The sequence below is a fragment of the Cataglyphis hispanica genome, chromosome 24 (assembly GCF_021464435.1).
Source record: "Cataglyphis hispanica isolate Lineage 1 chromosome 24, ULB_Chis1_1.0, whole genome shotgun sequence".
NCBI lineage: Eukaryota > Metazoa > Arthropoda > Insecta > Hymenoptera > Formicidae > Cataglyphis > Cataglyphis hispanica.
The window spans coordinates 3,416,051-3,437,385 of record NC_065977.1 but is presented as its reverse complement, the minus strand read 5'-3'; the positions used below and the strand labels follow the sequence as shown (position 1 = coordinate 3,437,385).

At 37.4% G+C, this 21,335-nt stretch overlaps 1 protein-coding gene across 1 annotated transcript in view; it reads right to left on the bottom strand.

Moving 5' to 3' along the window:
• The window catches only part of LOC126858296 (dynein axonemal heavy chain 7-like), a 337,651-nt gene extending 317,158 nt beyond the window's left edge, over nucleotides 1–20,493 (bottom strand). Inside the window, exons 1-2 of the mRNA XM_050608501.1 lie at nucleotides 20,488–20,493; nucleotides 19,519–20,081 (exon numbers count right to left, since the gene is read on the bottom strand). Coding sequence (XP_050464458.1) covers nucleotides 19,519–20,081; nucleotides 20,488–20,493 — 569 coding nt within the window. The remainder of the gene's footprint in view (nucleotides 1–19,518; nucleotides 20,082–20,487) is intronic.
• Nucleotides 20,494–21,335: the final 842 nt, after the last annotated feature.

Sequence of the window (21,335 nt, the reverse complement as noted above, 5' to 3'; positions counted from 1 at the left end):
ATGTGAAATCCAATTAAATATTCATCAATCATTCCTGTTCAAACATTGAAATTGAAATTCAGATTTCTAAGAAGACGATATCCGAGGAAAATAAAGATTCATTTCGCACTAGTGAGAATTATGGTAATTAAATTATGGTAATTAAAATAAAAAATAAAACACTCGTCCTAGTAAAGATGCTTTTGTCTACCCATAGAATTTTTAATAAAATATATATATTTTTCCCAAACGAAATCTTTTTTGATAATCGACAGGAGAAGCTTTTGAATGAAGCTGATGTAAAATAATATAAGTACATATCCAATTCATGAGCTTAAAATTGTGTTCCGGAAATTTTTAAATTTACAGAAGCACGATGGATATTAATATTTGGGTTTATCTCAAAATGTCTTGCAATTCTTTTTATTGTTTTAGCGTTGCGAACAGGGTCCCGCACTTCAGACAATTGGAGAACGATCTTGTTTTCCGTAAATGCTTATGCGTTTCAATAAAAGCAAAGTGATGTGAGGACGTATCCCATTTGGATACATAACGATTGGACATCGCTCGATTAGAAAAGCATTATTGGAAACGTTTTGGACACTACTCAATTGGACAGCGCTCAATTGGACACCGTACGATTGGACACGCACATTGCACAATTGGACACAGCACGATCGGACACTACAAGATTGGATACGTACATTGCACGATTGGATACCATACAATTGGACACCGCACGATTGAACACCGCATGATTGGACACCGTATGATTGAACATCGCACTTTTACGTTAGGAAATAAGGTTTTAACATAGATTTTACAACTTTCCCGATCTATTCAACAATTTATTGTAGAAATTGTACCTGTAGATTCTGAAAATATTCAATAAAGGCACGTTCTACTCCGGTTTTCTCCCTAAAAGTAAAGTTATATCAGAACTGCAGAAAATTTTAAAGTTTTATCGACTTGAGATCATAGAACGAATCTGGCAGTGAAGTTGGAAAAGCAGCTTTTTTATACTGCTAATTTGGAATGAGCTAATAAATCATTACGCGGTTCGAGGAGACACGGAAGCACTCGGCGATGATAAACGCTGTTAGGATTTCAGTCCGTTTAGAGGCGGTTGATTTGGCAGGCTATAATGGCAGCCGTTCGACTTTTATTTTTAAAAAATTAAAAAAGGCAAAGGCCTTCTTTTGCCAAATTGTTAAAGTAGCGGAAGTTTCTTCTGACGGAAATTAGCTAACAATGAGAGATGCATTAGTACAAAGAAATAGGTTTGCATTTTTTATAATAAAAACTGAACTGGAAAAGGTTAGATAAAGATTGAAATAAAGTGGGATATTGAAAAAAGTAGTGGGGATTCCTCACTAGAGATGAATAATTATAGGTAGGTTGCCATCGTCCCTATATACCGATGATGCTAGTGGATAAATTGAAAGAAGTTCAAGGGAATTAATTCCATTGAATCAAATGTGATCCAAAAAGAAAATTTAGACAATGGATAATTATTGCGATCCTGGATTTTATCCCTATATCAAAAATATGCCCGTCTTTGAGTACATTACCAAGGAGATTTTTCAAAAATACAGACAAGTCAAAGTTATGGCAGCTGTCAAATGTATGATCATTTTTGGGACAGTTCCGCTTTTCATGTTTGAATATTATTATACGAATTGTATCAAATTAATAAATTAAAATAAAAAAAAACTGACAATCAGAACCAAGCACAGTAATTGGAACGTAATGTGTTTTATTGCGTATGATATATTCTCTATAAAAACTAAATAGAATGTTAGGTTTCTTCTTTGGATCATCTTCAGCGCAAAATAAATTAAATTAGCTGGACTTCTGTTTCCGGTAAGCAAATGAGAGTGTAGAGAAAAGTGTTCGAAAGAAAATGAAGAGAAGATAAGATAAGGAACAGGAAGTGAAAGAGAGCATGAAGGACAAAGTGCATAAAGGTGTACAAACAGAGAGATGAGTGAATATATAGAGAGAAGGTTTAGAAAAAAGGAAGACAAAAATTGAGAGAATAAGAAAAGTCGGTAAAAAAATGGTAGAAGCAAATAAGAGCATGGAAACAGGAGAAGAGCAAGGAAAGGAGAAGGAAGACCTGTGGGATAGTACCTGGAAGTGTGAGGATGAAAATGAATCGAGCTAAGATCGAACACATAGTAAATAGATGTGAAAATGAGGAGTCACAGAAAGAAAAGTGATGCGATGAAAGGAACCGGATAATAAGAGCAGGAGAAGGTAAGTGATGTGAAAATTAAAGGTAAAAAAATACGTCAAAAAGGAAGAAGAGAAAAAGAAAGAAGAGTGGTGAAGAAATGAAGGAGAGAGAGAGAAAATGAAGAAGAGCTCAAAGAGAGGAAATGGTCAGAATGAAAGAGATAGTAATAGAATATGGAAAAATGGATGAAGAACTTATTAGAAGAAATGAAGGAAGTAAGGAAGGAATTAATACTCTGAAGAAAAGAGAGAAGGAGAGGAAAGAGATAAAAAGAGATTAGAGCAACGACGATATCAGAAGAGTAGAATTGAGTGGAAAAAGAAGAGAGGAGAAAAGATGAAAAAGCAAAGGTCCCGACCGATGAGGAAAAAAGAGGGGGGAGGAAAATGCATGAAAGAAAGGATGTAGATGTAAGAACCGAGAGAAAGGAAATTGAATGAAGATGAAAGGATGGAATGGAAGAGGATGGAGAGAAAGATGGAGTAAAGAAGGAAGGAAAGGAGGGAAGGAAGGGAAGAAAGGGATGAGAAGGAAGAATGGAATGGAAATGGAAAGAGAAAAGAGAAAGAAAAGAAAGAGAAATGAGAGGATAAAGAGGAAAAGAAAAGAGGAAAGGAAGGAAGGAAGGAAGGAATGAAGGAAAGGAAGGAAGAAGAAGAAGGAAGGGAAGAAAGGAAGGAATGGAAGAAGAAGAAGGAAGGAAGGAAGAGAGATGGAAGAAAAGGAATGGAAGGAAAGAAGGAAGGAAGGAATGGAATGGAAGGAATGGAAGAAGGAAAGAGATAGAAATGAAGGACAAAAAGGACAAGAAGGAGTTTGGAGAAAAGGAGAGAGAAAGAGAGAATGATAAGGAGAAAAATAGGTAGATGAGACCTAACAATGAAAGACAGAAGAATGAGATGAAGGTTAATAGAAAAAACAAAGACAAAAAAAGGATACGGAAGAAATGTGGTAACAGGAGAATATGTATAGGAAAGATAGAATAGATATAGGACAAAGGGAAGAAGACCCGAAGGAAGAAGAGAGAGGAATAGTAATAAGGAATGGAAGGAGACGAAAGAAGAGAGGGAAAAAAGAGGGCAATGAGGAAGGAGAAGAAGGGGAAGAGAGGAAAGGATAGGAAAGAGAAAGAGGAAGAAGGAAAGAAGAAAGGAGTGGAAGAGAAAGAAAGAGAAATGAGGGAAGAGGAAGGGAGGAAGGAAGGATAAAAGGAACGAATGGATAAACGACTGAAATAAGGATCAAAATAACGACCAATTTAAATTAAATTAACTTATAATATAAGTTAACGGTAGCATGATCTTAGTTAATTAGTAAGACGGTCGTAAAAGATAAAAACATAGTTGCATAAAATAAAAATGATAAGAAATTAATGAAAACAAAAATCGACAATCTCTCATATCATTATAGTATTGCAGAATGTCGTTTGTCTCGAAGTCATTATGAGAATAATTAGCTAAGATCTTATCTTATTTTTGGTCATGTCAATAGAAAGTAAATGAATACTCCGCACGCAAAAGTAATGTCAAATGTAAGATAGTCATTGCAGATATTAAGAGAACCAAGCTGAACGATTTTCAATGTAATAAATTATCTATTTGTTTTTTATAGAGAATGTTTCATACACAATAAAACATGATGCGCTCTACTACTGTGCTTGGCTCTAATTATTTAATTAGTTTTATCTCATTTTCTTAATTTTTTATTTTATTTTAATCTGAAGAACCTTTATATTTATATTTGTTTCTATTTGTATATATTTATATTTTATTTTTATTTTAAATTAATAATATTACCCAAATAATGTTTCCTTTTTAATCAGAGTAGTGAGAATCCCTTATTTGCTCAGGTGTGCAAGAGTAAATGCGATTTGCGAATGTTAAGCTGCTGCGCTGCATGTTTCAAGAGACTTCGAAATAGATCTATAGATGCAATATTTTAAGACCGGAATCGAATATAACGAGATGACCACGAGATTATCTATGCGGAAAAAGGTTTGTGCCATGACTTCGTTGGTTTCAAAGTGTTTGAGGCAATGCTGAAAACCGTGATGCTACACACGTCGAGATAAGAAGCTATGCGAGAAGCTGTCACAGCTTATCTAATAATAGACATCGGAAAAAGAATAAAAATCGTAAAAATTTTAATAGCAATAAACTTAAGAATAAATTAAAGGCTATTAAATTATAATATTCATGCTCGATAAGAATTTAAATTGTGTGATAATTTTCGTTTTAATTTAAATAAATACTTTTGTATTCTTGTTTCTTTTGATACAATAAAATATTTATTAAAAGATTAAGAATAAGAAGAAAAAGCACTCATACATCGTGTAACATTAAAAAAACATTGTAAGAAGACTGCTTCACTCGTTGTTTCGCTGTGATTTTCCTATATAGAATAAACACTGAAGGGACTTAAATTGTCCTGTAATAAGAACGATATATTCATGATAAATACACTCTCTCTTGTTCTAAAATTTCCAAGATGTAACAACACCGAAAAAGAAATTTTCGCAAATTAGGCAGAATACGAGAGACATCAGAGCGTAGAACCAAAAAATATTGATCAAGTTAATTGGGTTCCGTATGGCGTATAACTTGGGCAAAAGTCCAAGGTAGAGCAGGAAAATTTGTTAGATATTCTGGAATCGATATGCATTGAAATAATTCTGTTATTGATTATTGGGATGACAATCTTGAAAAGGGAGAGCAGTGTTGCATTCCTGGATTTCATCTTTGTATCAAAAATATATTCTTCTCCGAGAAATCGTTTTAGAGCATGTTGCAAAGGAGGTTTGTTTTTCAAAAACACAAACATGTTGGATTTATAGTAATTGTCAAACGGTTGTTGTTTTTGAGACAGCTCCATTTCTCACGTTCGGATAATATTACCCGAGTTGTATCAAATTAATAAAAATAAAGTGCATTAATAAATAAAAAAATGTTACAAAAAGATTTTACAGAACAAGTTGCGGATATACATGCAAGTATTGACATCGTAAATTTCGAAAATCTTAAAACTAAATACAATCGAGAGAATTATAATCAAAAATTTTTAAATTTTTCGGTCCTCGACTGAATCCTCTTCAGTAAAATAATTTATATCAAATTCAGATGATTAAAAATATAAAAATTGTAGTTTTGGTTCAAAATATGCATCTATTAGTAGATCTCCAATATAATGTCACACAAGATCGAAAATCGTCATCCACCACACAGTTTTTCAAGGAACTTATGAAAGATATTTTTAATCGATTCAAAAGAGCATCTAAAAAAAGAAAAACATGGTTGCGCGACAAAGACAAATTAATAATAAAATTGACATACAATGGAAAATCTATTATAAGAGAAAATAAGAATTGTCAAACGATGGAAACACAAAAATTACTGTGTCGCGTGTTCAATTAACAATACTTTAATAAGATCAGAGACGTGTAATAAAACAATAAGAGAACTTCAAGATGTATATGTATAAATATTATATGTTTGACTTGAGACAAATACAATCGATTTAAATCTTATTGAGTTTCCCGATGATTGGCAAATAGGAAAAATAAGAGGAATACAAAAGTTCAATATCGTCCTGCAGATTGAAGTTAGGTTTTTGCTTTTTAATAAATACGTAGGTCGATCAAATATGAACAAGACTTTTTGAATAGGTTTGAATAGGAATAGGCTTCTTTAATGCTTGTTGTTGTAACAAACGTGGGTTGTTGGTTGACGTGTCTATATCCGTTTTAAGCTGCGCGTTTGTGTCTATAATCATTTATTTAATAGTAAGCATGGTAAATGAACAGAATGTCTATCTTGATTGCGCGACGCATAATTATTAAATTTTTAATGCACGAACATATTAAACCAGCTGAAATTTATACAGATTACGCATACAGTTCAGTAAAAACATATTATCAAAGTTTCAAGTATGCAAATGGCATATATTTTTTTGTGAAGGTTGAGAAAAAATTGCAAATTTGACTTATGCGCGTTATCTAAGCATAAGCATTACGCCTGAGATTCAACAAATTCGCGATTTTATTGAAGACGACCAACTAATAACTGTTTGTGAAATTAATAAAGAGATTAACATAATGGCATACTTATGGAAGTGTGCAATCTTTGAAAATATTTTGAAAAATCATTGCACAATGATGCCTTGAATTTTTAATACAGATCAGAAGATTGTGAGAGCTAAAATCTTTCGGAGGCTTTTGAATCGCCATACAGCAGAAGGAGATGCGTTTTTAATGCATTCTCACGTATAATGAATATTTGTTCAAATCTCTTAAAAAAGTAGCAGAAAGGTTTCCCAACGATGATGAGATAGAAGACTTCGCACACAATTGATTTCATACTCTTCCTGCTACTTTTTAAGAAGCAGGAATAAAAAACTGCTAATACGGTGGCAAAAATGTGTGAAAATTAGTGCATACTATGTAAAAAAATAATTTTGTGTTAATTTTCATGTGTATTAATCAAATATATAATTTTTGAAAATATCTCGTTTATATTTGATCCATCCTAGTAACATTTCGTCAATCTTTCTTGCATAACAAGGATATTCGTCAAGAATTTGTATATACTCCCAGTCAAAATAATGACCTATGTTACTTCTATAGTCAGTGATTACTGAATTCTTAATATATACCCTTTTAATGTGATAACGATGTTTCGAAATGCGATTCTTAAGTAGTATCTTTATTTGATCCAAATATGATGCATTCACAACCATTGCAATTAATTTTCTAAACAACATTATCGTGAAGCAAAGTAGATCTTTGCGCGAGTAGATCTTTGTGTACTTTAATTATCTTTTTTAAATTGTTGAGTTCTGTATAAGACAAATAAAAATCCGCATTTCGGGCAATCAAAATAAATTTTTGAGATAAAAATTTAATGTACGGTATAAGAAAAAATCAAATAAGATTCTGAAATGTTTGTTGTGTGATTAATGTTAGAGATACTATTTTTACAATGGAGGAGATAATTAAATCGGTGATAAATAGATTCAAAAATTAAATCTAAGGAATAACAATTTTTTAGTAAGATTTTAATGATAAAAATGTTTCTGATGGTACATTGGATGAGAGAGAAAAAAAGATTGATCTATAAGACCAATTATGAATAAATGAATATAAATCTTCATTGCTTACAAGGAGGATATGATACTATACATATAAAATTACAAAACGCTTACTTAACTTTACTTAACCGCTTAGCCTACGCTTAATTCTTTCCTAACGCCGCACACATACATTGCTACCTGCTCTCTCTCTCTCTCTCTCTCTCTCTCTCTCTCTCTCTCTCTCTCTCTCTCTCTCCTGTCTATCCTCTATCTGTCCTACCGTCTGATGCTTCTTCCTACGATCCTGATCCATGCTCTGATCCTGTCGCACTTCCATCGATCCATCCTGCCTTTCATCTTCTTCCTTCACGATCTTCCTCCATTCCATCTGTACTCGATCTCTATCCTTCTGCATTCCATCTGTCATCCATCTTCATTCCATTCATTTCCATTTCACCTCCATTCCATTTATTATATTCGAGTCCTTATCTTCCCCATCTATCCACTATCTGACATTCCTTTACTTTCCCATGTTTCCCCTTTATTACCTCTTACCTCTGACTTCTACTTCCCTCGTTCGAAAAATTACTTCCCTTTCTCTTTCCTAATCCGATAACTCCGTGCTCTTCACCATTCTACTTCTCATTTCACCTAGGCAATTCAAAGTCAACTCCTCTCCTCTTCCTTCCACCAATCTCCTTTCGAATCCCCACGCCAACCTTCCTGCTGTACCTCTCAATTTATCTTTCTGCATCTCCTCCCTCAATATACCTAAACTAACTTAACCCGGTGATCTGCTATCCACTCCCAACGTCCTTCTCAAATATCTCTCCTCCAGTCTCTATCCCTTGTCTCTCTTTCCATCCCCATATCTCTACTCCATATCCCATTACCGTCCATACTAATCTATCGAACAGCAATAACCTTCTTCCCCAATCCTTATCAAACCTTCTCCTCCCTAAACTCCATATCTGCCCCATCACCATCGCCACTCTCTTTACCTTCCCTTTTATGTGCCCCTCCATTTTTTTGGAACGTGTATCCTAAATATATAAATTATTTCACCTCTTCTAATGGTCTCCCTTTCCATCTCCAGCTTATTTTCTTCCATCTACCACCTCCCTTCCTAAACCTCATTACTTTTGTCTTCTCCGTATTTATTTCTAATTCCTTTCTATCCGTATCTTTCTAGTCTATCCAACATTGTATCCTCATCTGTCCTTCGTCTTTCGCTACCAGCACTACATCGTCCGCGTACGACAGTGTGTATATCCTTCTCTCTCCTAATTTCGTCCCTTCCCATCTCACTTTTCCCATCACTTCCTCAAGATCCGCCAACACTAAGTTGAACAGAATGGGGCTTAAGAGACACCTCTGCCTCACTCCTCATGCTATCCAAAAACTTTTCCCCATTTCCTCTCCGACCCTCACTTTACATTTCAATTCTCTCAAAATCTTTCCCACCCTGTCTACTAAACCCTCTCCACCTCTTCCTCACTCCTCTTGTTCTCATCGCTTCTAATACGACCTCTCTATTCTGAATCGAAAACAGCCTTTCCACAAATACTGCCACCAACCCCCCTTTTTTTCTCTAACTGCCTATTCACTAAGAAATTTAGCACATAAATATTATCTATCGTCTCCTTTCCTTTCCTGAAACTCACTTGGTTTTGTGACAGCAAACCCTTACTTTCAATCTCCTCCTTTAAACCTTCTGTCAGAATCGCTGCATATATTTTATATGGTCGGCATCAGCATCACTCCTCTGTACTCCTTTACCACTTCCCCTCCCCCTTTTTTTTTCACCGACACTATTACTCCCTCTTTTCAATTTGCCGGCCAACCTTCTACCCTCTATATTCTGTTGCAGAATTTTTATACCCAATCTGTTATCTCCCCTCCTCTATATTTCCAAACTTCGCTAGGAATTCCATCTATCCTCATCGCCTTCCCATCCTTTTCCTTCGCCCAATCTCCTAATTTCCTCCCTTTCCAGATCTGACTTCTCATCTAGTGCGTTCCAAATCTCTTTTTTCCATTACCACCTTCCTCCCCACGCCTCCCAACAGGTTCCTGAAATACTCATTTTATTCTCTCTATCTTTATTTCTTTATTAATATCTTTCCACTTTTCTGTCTCGATTCCTCCATTTATGCCTTCCATCTTCCTGATTCCTTTCCGATCTCCATTCCGTCTTTCTTCCTCTGATTCTGCCTATATGCATCTGTCCTTCTCCGTTCGCTTCGCATGCTCTGATCCGCTCTTCGCTGTATCATCATCTCTGCATTCTCGTCCGACCAATCCTTTTCCTTCGATCTTTCCGTACCTCGATTTCTCGCCTGATTCCGATTCCTCTTTACCTCTTTCTTTATAATTTCTCCTTTCAGATACAACTAATATGATGGTGATCTGAGTCTATATTCTTCCCCACTACTATCTTTGCCACCTCCTCTTTCGATTCTTCTCTTACTGATACGTAGTCAATTACTGACTCTCCCCTTCCCAGAGTATGTCCATTTCGCCCTCTCATCACTCTTCACTCTCCCCCCCTATTTAGAATAATCCAATCTCTCTCTCCAATATGCTCTAGTAACTCTTTCCCTTCTGCGTTTATTTTATTATCTCTCTCCCTCCTTTCTCTTCTTCCCACTCCTGCAATTCTGTGCTTCCTCCCTCCTTCCCCGTTCTCGCGTTAAAATCCTCTCCAATTATGATCCTTATATCTCCTTCCCTTTTTTCCATCCACTCACTTATCTCTTCCAACTTCTCCTTGTAACGACCTGTGTCTAGAGCCTCGCGGACCGTCCACCCGTCCGCAGAAGAGGCCAGCGCTTGGCGCCCCATAAAATTTCACATAGCCGCGCCGTTGCGGGGCAGCGAGCCCATCGTATGAGCCGCCGCTGGGCGATGCGATCCCCCACTAGGACGGCGCGAGCCTAAGTAAGGGAAACCGGCCGGGTATATAAGCCGGCTCGACACGGCTCTCGGCACCATTCCCTGGTCCCGATCCTCGGGACACTCGAAGCCTCAGAGCGCTCTCTGAGTCTCCAGTTGACCGATCCTTATTCCGTTCCTTTAACCTGGTCTAGGAGACAAGTGCTCTCGTACCCTGTCGAGTGCTCTCGACGACCGGCGTTGTCCGCGACGAAGAGTGCTCTCTTCGTCGCCTCCTCGCGATACCGGCGACTTCGCCCACCGTGCGACGACTACCGATGGTCCGCGACCGAGAGCCTTAACCCTTTCGCTACGAGCGTCGCCTATAGACGACATCCGCGTGACGACCTGTGTGTACGAGCGTCGCCTATAGACGACATCCGCGCGATGACCTGTGTGTACGAGCGCCGCCTATAGACGACATCCGCGCGACGACCTGTGTGTACGAGCGCTGCCTATAGACGACATCCGCGTGATACCACTTGATCCGCGATGTTTTTATTTTTACGCATACTGCACATCGATCACACTTGTCTCATTCTCTGGTTTGTTCGCATTTGTTTTAAACAAGTGAAATATAAACATGCATTGTTTGGGAGCAATCGGGGCAAGAATCACGCTCCAATCTCCTTCAAGCTGTCAGTGGCTAATATTCAACCGTCTTGAATTAATCCGAATAAAGGTATATTTTAAACGCGAAATATATATATTTGAAAATATATATATTCTGTACGTCGAAACAAGTTTCTTCTGTATTCTATTCGAGAGTGAAGTGTTTGTATTGTACAAAAGTACAACGTAACAAGAAATCTTCCTTAAACCATTAGAAGAAATTGGATAGCAGCTGTTAAGTTTTCAAGGTTTGCAACATTTATTTGAAAATTTTACTTGGGGCTTTGTTTAGTTTGTTGTTGTTTTATAAAATCTTTTTGTATCTCCCTTATTAGAATGTCACAGAGAAAAGAATTCCATCCTCTAATGGCTTAACTGATTCAGACAGTGATTCAGATAATGAAAATCAAATTAATGTAATACGACACAGAAAAAGAAGAGCTATATGTAATACTTCTGAATCAGAAGCTGAACAGATTGAAACCCATGACAATAACTCTGAAGTATGGACGTCAAAAACATTCGTCCCCAAAATATATAAGTTTGCGGTAGCGGATTCAGGAATTAAAAGAAATATTAATAGATCCTCAAAAATCTTAGACTTTTTTCAACTTTTATTTTCTGAAGAGCTCGTAGAGTTGATTGCAAGGGAAACTAATCGATATTGGTCTCGAAAGAGTAATAATAACGTAAATATGTCAGATGGAACAGGACTAGCCGAATTATATTGTTTTTTTGCTGTGTCATTATTGATGACACGCAACAAGAAATTATCATTAGCAGAATATTGGAGTAAAGATAAACTTCTGCGTAGCGATATCTTTAGAGAAGTAATGACGAGAGACCGTTATTTCAAATTACTACAAATGCTACATTTCACCGATGATGTTGGTCGTACTAATGATCGTTTGTACAAAATACGAAACGTCGTTGAAATATTACGAAAAGCATTTAATGAATCATTTCAGCCTTATCAACGGCTATGCATTGACGAAAGTCTGCTTTTGTATAAAGGGCGTCTTTCTTTTAAGCAATACATACCATCAAAGAGAAGCAGATTTGGTATAAAATCGTTTATTTTGAGCGACTGTGAGACAGAGTTCGTGCAAGATTTAATAATTTATGCCGGATCATCTACCATGGTGGATACTGAAAATTTAGATATTGGAAAATCTAGAGCAATAGTGCAAACCCTTATGAAGCCGCATCTAGGAAAGGGCCATACTCTTTATGTAGATAACTGGTATGCGAGTCCCGCTTTATTTAAGTTTTTACATAATAATGTCACAAACGCGTGCGGGACCGTAATAAAAAGGAGAAAAGGAATGCCCAAAATTGACAAACGATTAAAAAAGGGGGAGGCAGCATTTAGATCATCCGATAACTTATTAGTCTTAAAATGGATGGATAAGAAAGAAGTGTATATGCTTTCTACAATGCATACAGCAGAATTTAAAACGGTAATCAGGCATGGAGGAGAAAAAGTTATCCAGAAACCTGTATGCGTGTTAGACTACAACAATTCAATGGGTGCAGTGGATAAAGCGGATATGGTCATAAGCACTGTGAACTCGACACGGAAATCTTTGAAATGGTACCGAAAATTTTTCTTCCATTTGGTGGACATTTGCGTCTGGAACGCTTATTGTCTGTACAAGCATAAGATGAAATGACCGATATCTATGGCAAGATTTCAATTGCAACTAATTAGGGAGATACTGGGAAAGTACCATGAAAGTATAAGTCATCTACATCGAACGGGGAATAATCATCCATTGAGATTAATAGAACGACATTTTCCGTCAGTTTATAAATCGGTAATAGGAAAAAAACTAAGAAGAAGGTGTGTCGTTTGCCATGCGAACGACAAAAGACGCGAAACTGTGTATGAATGTAAAAACTGTAATGTGGGATTGTGTGTCGACCCTTGCTTTAAAATTTATCACTGTAAATTAAATTATTGAGAATTTTAATTTGTTATTGGAAAGTGTTTGTTGTTTGTTATTGTAAAGTGTAATTTTTAATTTTTAAATATATTTTTATTGATAATAATTGCAAAATCTCCAAATATGTTGTTGTATAACACTTAAAGAATCGTACAATCCGGAGAATGACGAGGCTGCACCGAAAGATGTAAGTCCGAACACCAGTTTACCTAAGCGCAACATGCACACTTTTCGGCGCAGTGCTCCGTTCAGTGCCGCTACTCCGGCGGCACGGTGGCCCGTTCAACGGTGTCACTCCGACGGAGCACACTGTCGTAGCGAAAGGGTTAAGCTACGTCCGATTTATATCGCATCCGCGTCTTTTGTAAATACCGCGCGTAGTTCATAAACCATTTATATTAAGTAGAGAGCCGGTGCCTGCTCGTGACGCCAGGAACAGCATCTCCAGCGCTCAGTCCTTCTCAGGATAAGTCGCAAAGCACACCGGCGGGTTCCTAGTAGTGCAAATCCTCGGATCCGGACGTCACGCCCTGGCACGGTTTTCCGTTAAGAGTACAGATTCGATTCGACCATCCCCGATTTTGTTAGCCGATTCCGTTCTCTTATTTTCTCATGTATCGATTCTTCTTATATAAATTTACCGCTTCTGTTACTATGGGCCTATCCCATTTGTTTGTTCTTTAAGTTAAGTTCCGCTATTCTAGTGTTAGAAACCCGGGTTTCGTTCTCAAATTGTTTGCGAGTCCTATGCATTGGCCGATTCTGTTGTACCATATATTCACACGAATAAATCTTTGTTATTGGTTGGCCAAATCGAGTGTGTAATTTGCAAACCCGAGTCTCTTCCTTCTCCCGAATCCTAGAACCGGCGAGCCGATCCATGGCGTCGGGAAAGGTAGATCGTTACATCCTTCAGGTCTTTGTTTATATATACTCCTACCACCCTCCATACCTCCCACCTTCCCTCCCCCATTTTATTCCATCTACCATGATTCCTTTCCTTTCTTCTGTATTCTCCTCTACTTTTCCCTCAATTCTTTCCTAACTCTCATTATACCTCCCTTCGTATATACCTACCTACCCCTCTTCCCTTTCTCCTTCTCCTCTTCGTGACCGAGCGGGATTTGTTAGCGCACGATGCGATAGCCCATATCCCGATAGCACACATAAGATTAAACGTAATTCTATGCATTTCCCAACGTTCCCGGCATGTCACCCGCCGGAAGTCTGCCGCCCGGCGAACACCAGCCGTGCATAGGCAGAGGCACTTAGCGCCCTATTTTTATCGTACCGCTATACGGCCGTTATACAGCCTCGGCTAACCGAGCGACGCCGAGAGTCTCCGATAAGCTCCGAGTGCTCGGTACGAAAAAATTCCGCGTCGTTTCCCCCATCACCGAGGAATGCCGCTAAACGCGGGCCCTACGAGGGGTATAAAACGAGCGAGAGATCTCTTCTCGACAGCAGATCGGTACCTGATGTTCTCGAGTCGTATGCTCCGAGAACAAGCCGCTCCGCAATTGCTAGAAAAGCAGTAAACAGGACAAGTTCGCATCCTCCACCGAGTATTCTCCCGAGTATTCTCCTGCTCGCCTGCGAATCTTTTTAAACCACTTCCGTATAGTCCAAGAGCGGACGAATTCGCTGCTATTCCCGAGTATACTCTTACGGTTCCACCATCCGATCATTCGAACTCCGCACTAGTCGCATTCCTGAAAGGATCTGGGGATCCATGCCGCATCTCTACCATCGACGCTTTACGCGCACAGCAGCTCGCTGCATCGCACTTCACGCCGATCATCCAGCGATTAGAAATCATATATATTACACGGCGATTAAGAATTATACATATCGCGCAAATTAATAGCCGATCGTTCGCCGACACTCCGATATACGAAGTATCAATCAATAATCGCGCACGGCGCCTCACCGCCCGCAGCAGCGCGCATCCCGCGCCCTGAATCCATTGGAATGCGCGGACTAAGAATAAAGCGCCCGCTCCACGCACGCGCCCCACATCATCAGGCTACGGCGCGTCAACACCCCGCGCCCGCATCCCGCACGCTCGCGTCATTAATGGAGCCAGACGACAACACTGGTATGCCCGTCTTGCATTACAACATCGCGGGTTTAAATACCTTATCTCTATATATGTAACTGACCATTGCTGATAAAGGCAAATAAACGATTCAATTTAACAACCTAATCGATCGTGTGTCTCAACCCTTTACGAACCCTGATTCCGACTGCGCTGTTCGCGCATCCAACCGCTTGTGAAGCGACCCGTCACATAGTTTTTTACGTTTTTCTCAGTAAATACGAAAAATCGTGATAAATGTTTTAGAACTCACAGAAATAAACATTTTAGGTTCACATTTTTATTGTCCTAATAATAGTTTTCGAGGAAATTGAGTATAAAGACAGTAACAGCGTTAACACAAAAATCCTAGGTAAATATGCATATTAATGCCGACCATACCGATTTCAATGATCTTGATATATGTTGTCAAGGACATAATTCTGAGTAACTTTTTCTTCTAATTTAATCGTCGCTCGTTGCTTATTGAAAAGTTATTAACAAAAAAAGTTTGAAATGTATCAAAATACATGCATGGACAGGAAGCATGCGGGCACACACACAAGGAAGGGGGGAGCAGGAGGAGGCCTTCGGCCCCCCTCCCGCACACATCCCGCTAGTAGGCAGGGTAAACCTTGCTTTACTATGTAGCATATACTTTGTAAGTTGCTTTGTAAATGAGCGGTATAAGCTTCAAATCTACTTCTTTCCTCCTCGTTTTCAAATCGTTTTGCAAATATGACCAAGGCAACTGAGATGTCTGTATTGATATAAATTAGACAAATCAGAAAAATGGATATCTCTAAAATAGATGTATTAATAATTGTCATCGTAGTATCAATTTAGAAGAATACAATTATTATATTTCCCTATATACATCTTTAAAAAAAATTGCTTTAATTAAAAATAGATACTTATTTCCACATTATAATTGAAAAAGCTGCTTACTATGGTAAATGATACGTATTGTAATGTTATTGCTGCAGAATTGTTATACTATTTATAGTAGAATTTCTTTAAATTTGATCTTACAATTTTGATATTTCTTTACGCTTATATTTTTACAAACACTAACATCATGGCTCCTTTTATGTTATTGTGGTCCTGCTTGATGATGATATTGTATATACATAGCTTAACAATTAAACTTCCATTTTCGATGAGAGAGAGAATGGACAAAAGTGTTTTGTGAAAGAAGAGAGCTGAAGAAATACTAGAGGGGAGAGAGAGAGAGAGAGAGAGAGAGAGAGAGAGAGAGAGAGAGAGAGAGAGAGAGAGAGAGAGAGAGAGAGAGAACGTAAAGAGAAAGAGAAATGTGGAGTGAGAAATGTTTGATGGAATGGAGGTGAAGGTGTTGAAATGAAGAGTCGGAAAAAGGAAAGTTAGAGGTTTAAGAGGCATTAGAAGTATTAGATGTGACAGAGACAGTGTAGGGAGAAAATCACGTGATAAACGACCGAAAAGAAGTCGGGAGATGGAATGGAATGGAATGAAGATGGAATGGACAGGAGGAGAGGAAGGAAAGAGGAAAGGAATGGAATGGAAAGAAATGGAAAGGAATGGAAAGGAAAGGAAGGATGATAGAGATGGAAGAAGGATAAGAAGGGATGAAGAAGGAAATGAAGGAGAAAGAGATGGAAAGAGATGGAAAAGGATCTAAAGTAAGAAGGAAAGAATAAAGGAAATGTTGTGGAAAGAATTCAGAGAGTAGATCAGAGGAATGAGAGAGAAGGTGGAGGAGTTGGTGTAAAAGATGAAAGAGAAGGAGAAGATATGGTAGGATGAAAGGGAGAAAATGAAGAGAAAAGTGGAAGGATAAGAGAGCAGAAAATAAGGAGGTGGTGGAGGAAGGAAAGGAAAATAAGAAAGATGGAAAAATGGAGAGAACTGAAAGAGAGCAAGAAGAAAGAACGTAATGGTAAGAAGAGTAAAGGGGGAGTAAAAGAAGTAGAAAAAATGATGGGAATTTCTTACAGGAATTAAGAATTAAGATAGAAATGAAGAAAGTAAAGTATGTAGGAGGCAAGAGAGAGGAGGAGAAAAAGATAGCAAAAATTAAATTAAATTAAGTCTCTACTTTATTTAATTTAATTATCGCTATCTCTGTCTTTCGCTCCCCGGAAAGAGAGAGATAATGAGAAGAAGGAGATTAATAAAGGCTAAAGAATTAAAAATAGATGACAATTTGACTTGGAAGAAAAAAAAGTTGAGACTACGCGCCCGCGTTTCCAAACGTCTCGCGTCACCGAGCCGGGACTTTTAACTAGACACACAAAACACCGTCTAAACCCGCATCATAACACTGTTTACTATTATATCATTTTTGTCTGACCATTGCCGAATAGAGGCAAATAAAAGACGTTTTTTAAACCTTTCGTCTCTTCGATTGTGTCTCATCCCTTTACAAACCCTGATTATGGTTGTGCTATCCACGCACGCGAACCACTCTTGAAGCATGTTACAAGTAAATGAAGATAAGGATAATAAACTGAAAGGATTGAATGAAGGAAAAAGAAGAAGAAATTAAATCATAAATAAGGAGAGATTTTAACAAGGACAGGAGAAAAAGGATAGTTGAGGGAAGAGGAAATGGAGTAGAGGGGAGGGAAAAGGAAGAAGGTCAAAGGATAGGAAAATGAATGAAAATGGAAGGAAGTTGATAAAATATAGGGAGAAAGGTTGGTTACAGAGAAAGGATGGTTAATATAAAGGGTAGAGAGAATGGTTAATATTAAATGGAAGTGTTAAGGTTGACGAGGAGGGAAAATTTATGTATACCGGGGAAGGAAAAAAAACAGTTATTATATATTAAAGTTACGTTCTAAAACGTACTCTCTGAAAATTTTACTTGCTTTTTTGAAACTTTCTTGAGCGTTTCCGATTTGTTCCAAGTTGGTCTTTGAGTAAAATATTCCTTGGAGAGGAAATTTTATACTGTTTTGGAACCTAGCCTAGATGATGAAAAGGTTAGAGAGAGGATAGAAAATTTAGAAATAGAAGAGGAGGTGGACTAAAATCATCAACTGATGATAGAGTAGTTGAAGGGAAGCGTGAATAGAAGTTTGAAGAGACAAGATGGTTGGAGAAAAAAAGGGGAATGCGGGATGAAAAAGGAAAGGAGATTTTCAGGAAGGAATTAGATAATATGAGGAAAGACGGGATCAAGAAGGAATGCAGAAATGAGATCGCGAATCAAAAAGACGATGCAAGAATCAGAGATCAGGAAGTCATCGAAGAATCGATGGAACAGAGGAATGATCGTAGGAAGAAAGAATCAGGACAGGATTCGGCAGAAATGAAGATAGAGAGGTACGGAATGGAATGAGGATATGGAAGGATAAGGAGAGAAAGGATGAATGGGAAGAGATGAAGAGAGTGGTAGCAGGACTAAAGAATGAGAAAGCAATCGGGAAAATAAGATTCCAAACGAGGTTTGAAAGTATGGGAAATGTGCGGGAGAGTGTGGAAGGGCGAGGGCTGGCCGGAAGCTGGGAAAGAGGGCATTATTGTATCGATTATTAAGAAGGGAATGGGAAAAAATTACAGAGAAGTGACCCTGATGCCGTCGATATACAAAATATATACGGCGGCATTAGGAAAAAGACTGAGAGATGAGATGGAGATGAAGGGGATTCTGGCGGAGAACTAGTTAGGTTTCGAAGAAATATGGTAACAATAAATCAGATTTACGCACTGAATTACCTAATTAATAGAAAGATATCTAAAAAGGAAGGGAGGGAAATTGACAGCAGTGTTTATGGATCTGAAGGCGGCATTTAGGCGGATAGGAAAATATTACTAAAATCGATGAGAGAAAGGGGGGTAAGAGAAGGATTAGTTGTAAGAATAGAAGAGATGATAAAGGAAACAAAAAGTAGACTAAAGGAGAGAAAACAGGGAAGGAGTTTTGGACAGCGAGAGGTTTAAGGCAAAGATGTCCATATTGATGCAAACTAAAGATTAAAGAAATTAATGAAGTTAATGGCCGCTTCTCATCGCACGCTTGATCCGGTGGATCAAATAAAGGCATCTCGAACTCAGTTACGTCCGCGTCGAAAATCGGCAACGGCATCAGATCTCAAGATCGCGTCAAATCATCGTCCGTCAGATCCGGATCGTCGGCGTCGGCATCAATCGACAAATCAGATCCGGCGGATCATCGCTTCCGGATCGGCAGGATCCGGCGGCGAAATCCGTCGATCCGTCAATGCGATCACTTTTCAAGCGGTAAAGCGACAAAAATCGATAAAATCAAAAAAAAAAGAAAGGTCAGAGAAAGGAAAGGAGAAACAATAAGGATATCGTCGAAGATAATAAAGGTCGTAGATAAAGAAATCCATGTCAAACATATCGATAAATAAAGATCGATAACCATCGATCCATCAAATCCGGTCCGTCGTTATGCGTCGAAAGCCACATCCATATAGAGTAACAAGTACATAAAGTAATAATTTTGTATGTTATGTTTATGTAAGTATACGATGATAGAATAGTTTCGCGCTGTGGTCACGGCATCTCTTAATTTCTTTTTTTCAAAATTTTTTCGCTTTTTTATAAAAAATAATGAGATTTTACTGTACTTAACGAGATATTACCGCATCTTTTGGCATACAAAAAACATACATTGGATTTACATTAGAGTTCCATAATTTTTTTATGATTCTGACCTGTAATACTGATCGTGAATCGAATCCTCACTTGGCAGGGAGATAGGATCGACAAACACACTAGTGGGTAAAGGTGATTCCGGGTATTCTCCTTTCCACATTCTTAGGTAAAATGCATCAAATTTTTGTCGAGATTCAAGGTCTAAAGTACCGGCCGCACCCCACACCATCGAGACAATTAAGGCTGCCTGAAACCAAATTACTAAATATTGATCAAATGTTTTTGGATTTTCCTCTACGGCATCTTCTATCAGCATTTGGAAGATCGACATGGTTGACACTGCGCGATGAATTTGTCCGGCGCTTATAGTTGTCCGACATTCTTTTCTGATGAATTCTAAGCAAAGATTTATTTGCCAATAGAACAACTCGTTTATGACTTTATGTTGATTTGCTGCCCAAATTGGATTTAATCCTAGAAGCCACGATTCCAGGAGAGGTTCCCAACCGAGAACAACTGGTTCCACATAGATCATGCCGCAGCGAGAAACCGTAGCGGGCGATGCGTGCACCAAATCCATTGTTTCAAAGATCATTGACATATAATCAGTCATGTGCATCACCTACTCATATAATAAATTTCTTGTGTTGTTAATTTTCATCTTTTTTATCTCCATGTACAGGATATCCCATTTTAAATAGTTCAGCCAAATATTTCAACATAGCAGGCAAAAATATTTCAAACACAATTTATAAAATTTTAAAAAGGAAAAATTTAGTAACATTAAATTATTTAACCAAGATCATTTTTCAAAGTCATGTGAAATTCAATCTTATTTTTTAGATAAAAAGAATATTATATAACAAATTCCAAAAAATTCCTCATTTTTGTATAAAATATCTAAAACATATGTGGCCTAAATTTAATGGTTTAGAAATTATTGAAGAATATAACTTTGCTAATTTTTACTATAATTTGATATGCGCACGAATTTGTACGCGCGCGCGTTTATATGCATATACGCTTACCTGCATATGGATATATATATATGTAAATTCTCGTACATAACATTATCCAGAATTAATCACGAGAATGTGATAAGTGTCTGATTCTTTTGGGATACATGATTAGTGTAATTTCCTTTGCCTTTCACATTCGAGATACTTAATTAGTGTCAGTTCCCTTGTTTATTAAATTTAAAATATTGAATTAACGAGGAACTCTTTGATTCTCACTTGCTGCACTCCTCGTTTGGAGTGCTTGATTAACATAAATCTCCTTGCATCTCACGAATAAATACTTTTGCTTAATTATTAAATATTAATTTGCATTATTTTTTCAAATTCTCTTAAATTCATATAAAAATAATGGCGATAATTCCATAAACGACAAGAACTCGAGAATTATCGTTAATTTTTAGAGATATCGGCCACTCATGCTTCGTTTATTTTTTCAAAGTCGCAAATATTATTTTTTAACAATTATTTATTGGGCTGAAAAGATATTTAAGTGCTCTACACAGATACGGCAGTACCGCTGCCGCCTTAAATCTCCATGAAAGGGATGGTTATTTGATACGTACCTCTGCCGTCTTAAATCCCTTTCACTTCAGTTAGAAGTCATTACATAGATTTATAATCCACTATTTAATAATATCTATATTCTCACATTTCAATTAAACGCGTTACCAAAGTTTATTTCTAGATTAAATCAATTTAATTCTAAATACAAAATGAACTTATTATTTTAGTTTATACTTTTGTGGAATAGTATTAATGCTAATTTAGAATAAGTTGTACAATTAATCGCCAATAGAGAGGAGATAGTAAGATGTAGATAATGATAACGTTGACAGTTTTAAATAAAAAATCAAAAT